This window comes from Hemibagrus wyckioides, linkage group LG20 (assembly GCF_019097595.1).
Source record: "Hemibagrus wyckioides isolate EC202008001 linkage group LG20, SWU_Hwy_1.0, whole genome shotgun sequence".
Taxonomy (NCBI): domain Eukaryota; kingdom Metazoa; phylum Chordata; class Actinopteri; order Siluriformes; family Bagridae; genus Hemibagrus; species Hemibagrus wyckioides.
Genome location: NC_080729.1, coordinates 1,401,917 through 1,409,416, shown reverse-complemented (window position 1 = coordinate 1,409,416; position 7,500 = coordinate 1,401,917). Strand labels below are relative to the sequence as shown.

Below are 7,500 nucleotides of genomic sequence, written 5' to 3'. Positions count from 1 at the left end.
AGATCTTTTCAGTTATGTTTGATATATGTGTGATATTATTATGGGAGGTTGCCAGATTTGAGCAAAATGTCTTTAAACCTCAAAACCCAGACAAATAACCTGAATCTCATCCTCTCATATCCATTCATCATCTATAGCTTCCACCGTGTTTTGATGAAATTATACAGGACATGGCACTTTTTTTCTTTTTCTTTGAATCAAGGTCACTGTGGTAGACACGTGGTCATTATCCACTCCATAATTCTCCTTTTTTATTTTGTTACCCTGTCTTTGTAATGTCTCTGTACATCATACACACTTTCTGCACTTACAGGCTGCTTTCCAGTACACAGATTAGATTTAATTCTGATCATCACCAATTAATCATGATTATAAAACAAGGTCTTGGAGGAATTGTTTAAAAATAAGATAGCCCAATCTGGCAACCCTGTCCTGTATGTCCTGTATTAACTGTCCTGTATGAGCTCTAGCCTAGGAGTGGGGCAGCATGATTCCTGCCCTTAGTGCACCTCTGTTCACGTTAGCTTCAGTTCCCATGTTTGACCACTAGGTGAAACACACAACATCTAGAACCAGAGGCGTTGTTTAATCGCTGGTCATTAAAAAGATTTCAGTGAAACAGGGCTGAGTGTGGACGAGCCACACTGGAGTCTGTACTTATTTACTCTCAGTCTGTTAAATAAACACCACACACACACACATATATACACACACACACACACTATTAAATCTGATAGAAGAGGAACAGACTTTCTGCATTAGTCATAAAGTTGAAGGCCAAATCCCACTTCCAACGTTAACCAGTTTAACCAGTTTAACCAGCAGCAGATATTTTGCCTGCAGTTTGTTAAAATGTTACCGCCCTTCATCTGTAAAATTAAATCAAATTTAAGATAATTGCTCTAATTGCTGGAGTCTCTCTCAGAGTTTCTCATTAGACAGCAGGACTTGGCTCGAGCTCCTCAGACAGGTTTCAGGGGTAATGCTGCAGCTTGGCAGAAGATGAGAGATGATTTCAGACTAGCTCCTGCTCACGTGGGAGTTCTGAAACTAGCCGAGGGTGAGATAATCGGGGGGAAAGTTCCAGTCAAGGCCAGAGCAGCGGCTACGGAATGAGACATGCGACGGTTCAAGTGTTACTGTGGATTAGCCTCTGTATCGTAACGCTAGTTCAGTTGTTAGCATATTTAATGCTAGTTTTGTGGATTATTTACTGTAATGCTCATGAGATCCATCAATGCTTAGAAATCTGTCACACTGCCAATCTTTATTTATTTATTTATTTATTTATTTATTTATTTATTTATGTATACAGGGCTCTGAAGGTGGAGGCAGGTCACGGGTTCTTTTTGAGTTCTCTGGGTGATTGAAGGTTCCTCCTTCCATTAAAGGTTTTACTCCGAGTTCTTCCTGCTGTAGGATTTTACACCCAACATTCTCTATCAATAATCACTGTGGAGAATATCTCACACTCTGTGTGGGGGGCTTAGTGAAAATATCTCTCTGTCTCTCTCTCTCTGTCTCTCTCTCTCTCTGTCAGTAGTGTATGTACGTTAGCTAAGTAATGTTTACGTTATATAATAATTGTCCAGTGTGTCCGGTGGTTGAAGTTTAATTGGAGTCAGGTTTCTGGACGTCTCTCAGCATGTAGAGATCTGACCTGTTATTTTTCCTGTTGATACAGACGTGTCCCGCCGTCTCTTCAGAAATAAATAAGATTATTTTATGTAAACTTTGAAGAGATTTCAGTCCACTCCCTGGAGCTCTGTTTTCCAGGTCCAAGAACTCATTAAAACATCCGTGTGTGTGTGTGTGTGTGTGTGTGTGTGCTTGAGGAAATTGTCTCCTACACTTGACCTCACACACTTGGAAAATGAGCTTGGAGGAGGACAATGCCTGGATTTTCTCCACCCCGCTTCTGAATTTTCCAGAGAAGGAAAATAAAGAGGCTTTTTTTTTCAGCAGCATTAGAGAGATCCAACACACACACACACACACACACACATCAGTTCACTTGCTTTGGTGTTATTGGTGTGTCTCTAGAAGAACGTCTAGAAGAACAAGTCAGGATGATCAGTTTATTTCCCGTTTCCTCGTTAACGGTGGAAATGAGAGTTAATTTAACGAGGTGCGATCTCTTCTAATTAATACAATAATAATAATAACTAATAATTAATTTTAATTAAATTCAAATTATGTCATTATAAAGAGGATTGCTTTGGATCTACAATCTAATCTGAGACACACCTGTGACACTGAATCCTGTATTATTCCATTATTCTGTCCTTAACATACCCCCAGTCTTCTGTGTGTGTGTGTGTGTGTGTGTGTGTGTGTGTGAATATCCTCCGGTGCATTAGTAAACACGATCACGTTTTGTGTGAGCAGCTGCTCGGTCGTCAGTCATCTCCGACCTCTCTAACAGCGTTAATGATGCTGCTGTGCTCACAGAACCGTCCAGATGTTTGACCAGAACATTTTACACCAGCATCCATAACAACAGATACTCAACATCTGGAGGAGGAACAGTGAGAGGTCTTCAGGTGCAGGGAGACTGTAATAAACCTGTCGGGTGTGAGATACACAGCGCCGGGCCGAGCGATTCGGAACCTCAGATACTTTAACATGTTTGTTTTAATGACTTCATTTACATTCTCTGGAATCCTCTGATGAGAGGAAGAGGAAGAGGAAGCAGATATTTTGGACGTGTTAGAAGTTCCAGCTTCACCTCTGACTGATACACAGCACTGACACTGGAGACTCCTTCCACACACACACACACACACACACACACGTTTTTAATCAGTTTATATACAATTATAATCAGTGTGTGTGTGTGTGTGTGTGTACTGTGTGTGAATTGTGTGTATCTGAGCTATTGTGTGTGAGTGTGTGTGTGTGTATCTGTGTGTGTGTCTGTGTGTGTGTGTATATCTTTGTGTGAACTGTGTGTGTGTCTTTCTGTGTGTACTGTGTGTGAACTGTGTGTGTATCTTTGTGTGTGTATCTTTGTGTGTGTGTGTGTACTGTGTGTGAACTGTGTATGTGTGTGTGTGTGTGTACTGTGTGTGAACTGTGTGTGTATCTTTGTGTGTGTACTGTTTGTGTGTGTGTGTGTGTACTGTGTGTGACGTGTGTGTGTGTGTGTGTATCTTTGTGTGTGTACTGTGTGTGAACTGTGTGTGTGTATCTTTGTGTGTGTGTGAACTGTGTGTGTGTGTGTACTGTGTGTGAACTGTGTGTGTGTGTGTACTGTGTGTGAACTGTGTATGTGTGTGTGTGTGTGTATCTTTGTGTGTGTACTGTGTGTGAACTGTGTGTGTGTGTGAACTGTGTGTGTATCTTTGTGTGTGTACTGTTTGTGTGTGTGTGTGTGTACTGTGTGTGAACTGTGTGTGTGTGTGAACTGTGTGTGTGTGTGTGTACTGTGTGTGAAGTGTGTGTGTGTGTGTGTGAACTGTGTGTGTGTGTGTGTATCTTTGTGTGTGTACTGTGTGTGAAGTGTGTGTGTGTGTGTGTGTATATCTTTGTGTGTGTACTGTGTGTGAACTGTGTGTGTGTGTCAGTTTATTATCAATGGAGTGTGTGCTGTACACGTCTCTGTTGCTATGGAAACGATAAGGTATCAGAGTGAGTACATTAATATAAAGCTGCTCTACAGTCAGAGCTGCTGTTAGAGAGAATTAATCAACACCCTGATCCACCAATCAGAGTCCAGAACTCAGTGGCTCTGTGTGTGAGTGGTATCAGTATAAACAGAACACTGGACAGTGAGCAGTAGAGGAGTGTGGTTTGGACAGATGAGGAATGTTGTTCTATCTGAAGCTCGGGTCAGCTCGGAATTCCGGATCTCATCTAGCGGTCATTCCCAGAGTGTTTACTGATCGGAGTATCAGAGTCTGTCCAAAATTTATACCATGAAGTGCAGTTCACATATGTCTTACTGTGTGTGTGTGTGTGTGTGTGTGTCTGTGTGTATGTATGTATCTGTCTCAGTGTGTGTGTGTGTGTCTGTGTGTGTGTGTATCTGTCTCAGTGTGTGTGTGTGTGTGTGTGTGTGTGTCTGTGTGTATGTATGTATCTGTCTCAGTGTGTGTGTGTGTGTGTGTCTGTGTGTGTGTGTATCTGTCTCAGTGTGTGTGTGTGTGTGTGTGTGTCTGTGTGTGTGTGTATCTGTCTCAGTGTGTGTATCTGTCTCAGTGTGTGTGTATGTGTGTGTGTCAGTCTCAGTGTGTGTATGTGTGTGTGTCAGTCTCAGTGTGTGTGTGTGTGTATGTGTATGTGTGTGTGTGGTGGAGTTAAATAAAGACCCTACACACTGTCTCAGATCTCTCTCTCTTAGCCGTCTGTCTCTCGATGGGTCTGTCTGGTCAGGACGAGTCTGAACACGCAGCTCCGTCTGTCTTCTGAAAGGGGCTTAGGGTGGAATTTAAATCTCATTAAAGAATGGACGGAAAGTACACCGAAATGATGACCAGGACGTCCGGCTAACAGGACACCGATCTTTTCAGAGTCTCCAGCCTGGAGCAGCTCCTGAATAACGACGAGTGTTTCATGACTTTATGCTAACTGGCACGTTTATTACTGCTGCATTTAATTAACAAATGTTTGTTCATGTCAGTGTGTGTGCTCTGGTGTCATTGAGTACGCTAGTTCTAGCTAGCAATGTTACAGTGCTCTATTAGCGCAATAAAAGTCCCCTTTTTACTGTAATCAAAAAATGTTGTCTGGATTGTAACAGCATTTAAGAAAATGTTGATAAAAAGCTGAATTATTATTTATTATGGTTTCATTTCCATCATTATTAAAGGTTGTTTCAGGTTCAAGTGTTTAAATCCCAAGAGCATCTAGTGACTGAGCTAAGAATTTATCGAGCTAGCATGTAGCTGTTCAGTCTCTTACACAGACTGTGATTGTGAAAATAACACAGAATTATCCAGAACATTGACATTTACCTCAGAAATGTTGGTGAAGTAATAATAAAATGCCCCATATCATTTAGCATTAACTGCTATTCAGTCTCTGAGGGATTCTTCATGACTGTTACAAAGCATTAGCGTTATTTTTCTCATGTTATCTGTAACGGTGTGTATATTCTTTATGGTGTATTAGTTCATTACAAACATAACAGGAAGTGATCTGTACATCACGCGGAAAGTTGGAAAGTGGAAAGTTCAGCGTTTGGATTAATGAAGTATTTTCCGTACAGAACAATGGCTCGGATCATGTGGGAATGTAATTAGAGCTCGGTCAGATCGCCGTGAGGTCATTCAGCTTTTATTAGCCTGGAACTGCGGCTCCATCCCCGAATGCGTTCATAGTAGATAAACTGATCAGGGTTTGTTTGATGATAATAAATTAGCTAACTAGTGAGGAACCAGGACGAGCTGTGACTGGATTTTGTTAAACATGGTTCTATTAAAAAGATATTCACTATAGCTAGCAGGCTAGCATTGCACAGAAGTTAGCATTGTTAAATATAAAAAGCTAGCTAGTTTATAATAGGAATTATTTCATACAATAAAGTATTAAAGAAGTGTGAGGTAAGATTTACTTACAGAACACGGCTAGCTCAGCAGATTAGCGTGATTTTTAGCTGATTAGCAACAGACTTTACGGTTTAAATCCCAAACAACATTCCTGCAGGATTTCCAGATGACTGAGTAAAAAATTCATTTTCAGAAAAATAATAATGACTACAGTTTTGCAGGTTTTTAGAGCTGGAAAAGGGAGATAAAATCTATTTTTTAACATTATCGCTACCCCATATTTAAAATCTAAAGTGTTTTATAGGTTATGAACGCTCTCTGTCGTTACACTTTCCCTTCATTTGCAGTGGCATGGTTGTGTTTGTGAAACCTTTCATTCAGATTATTTGCTTTAAAAACAAACTCTGTCCTAACGTACTTTAAAAAACACAACCTGGCAACCCTGATTAATGTTGACCTTAAACATATTTTTAAAAACTCCTAAAGCGTCGTTTCCTGTATATCATTTCATCAAAACATGATAGAGTGTATAGATGATGAGTGTTATGATATGATGAGTCTCTCTCTGTCCCATGCAGAGTTATCGACCGTTCCAACATGTGTGTTTTTCCATCTGCTCACCAGAGAAGGTGAGGAGCGAGCGGAGGCCGTGCTCGGCCGAGGATGTGGACAATCTGGACAGGAAGACGAGCAACAGGGACGTGTGTGACCGATCCAACCCCTGGTCCCCTCGCACACTTCCTCGGAAGAACACGCTCGCCATGCAGACGCAGAACGCAGAGCGGCGGAGAGAAGCCTTTCTGGAGCTCCTGAAGCAGAAATACCCTCATCACGCTTCGGCCATTGCCGGACATCAGGAGAGACTCCGAGATCACGTAAGCTCACACACAGGGACTTTATTTCTTACCTCCACTGGGTTTTGCAGTTTGGTGGCTGTTTAGAAGTCTCAGCTCATCTGATCTTTACTGTATAATTGGCTGGAGATGGCTTTTCCTAATAATTCCCATTCAGTAAAATGAGTTTCTTCCTCTCTGGTGCAGCGGTTAGCACAGTTTGGTGATTAGCATCACTGCACAGAACTATCACTTTATTGACCGGATTAAACACTGCTGTATGTTTTGAAGCTTTTCTAAAGGAGATCATTAATTCATTTGTTCCTGCGATGTCACTGTGCAATGAATTGTCTCTTTATTAGCATTTCCCCCGTAATGGAGTTAGTGGAGATGACATTTCTCTAGCTGTTCATTTCCACTTGACATTTCCAGCTCATCCTCTCTGCTTGATTAACCGAATGTGCCTGAAATCTTTCATCAATGCTTTGTTTTTAGATTTATTTTACTTAGTGGATAATTAAAGTGTGTGTGTGTGATTATTTTAAAATGACCATCAGGACTGAAAATATCTCATGTAGAACAGAAGGCTTTGACATTGTCCTCTACTCTGCAGAACAGAGTAGAACTTAGACTTTACACTGTAGTGACGCGCCTTGGCCACAAGACGGCGCGCTTTCACAGCGTTAACGCTCACTCCACTGAACCGACTCTTTTACGTGAAACGAATCGTTTGGAATTTTCTTTATTGACCACAAACAGGATGAAGAAATGCATGTCTACAGTTTTAGTCCTGCAACAAAGGGGGGAAAAAAGATTACAATCGTATTAATTTGACTCATTCTTATATCGGTTAAAGAAGACATTTTAATAAACAAATCGATAATAATAAGAACAGCAAATCATTCGTATTCCAGTACTTTATCAAGAAAACTTCATCAAATACAGAAATGTATGGCGCAGTGTTATAGTTCAGAAATGTAGTTTGTTTTATTAGTTTGTTATTCGAAAATAAACGATTCACTGTGCGGGATTCGGTTCCTTTACTGAATCGGTTCATTTGGAGGAGTTGGACAGGTTTAACAGGTAGAGCCGAACAGGGATTCGTTTCAAAACACACACACACACACACGTTGCCTCACACCAGAGTTACAACACGCGCGTGTGTCTGTTTGTGTATG

At 41.0% G+C, this 7,500-nt stretch overlaps 1 protein-coding gene across 5 annotated transcripts in view; it reads left to right on the top strand.

Annotated features, from left to right (window-relative positions):
• The window catches only part of si:ch211-207d6.2 (sickle tail protein homolog), a 76,418-nt gene that overhangs the window by 19,404 nt on the left and 49,514 nt on the right, over nt 1-7,500 (top strand). For 3 of the 5 annotated variants that reach the window (XM_058418715.1, XM_058418713.1, XM_058418714.1), the window contains exon 2: nt 6,114-6,364. In XM_058418715.1, coding sequence (XP_058274698.1) covers nt 6,114-6,364 — 251 coding nt within the window. Of the gene's footprint in view, nt 1-6,067; nt 6,365-7,437 lie in introns of those variants that run through there. The other 2 variants (XM_058418716.1, XM_058418717.1) reach the window with 2 other exon arrangements.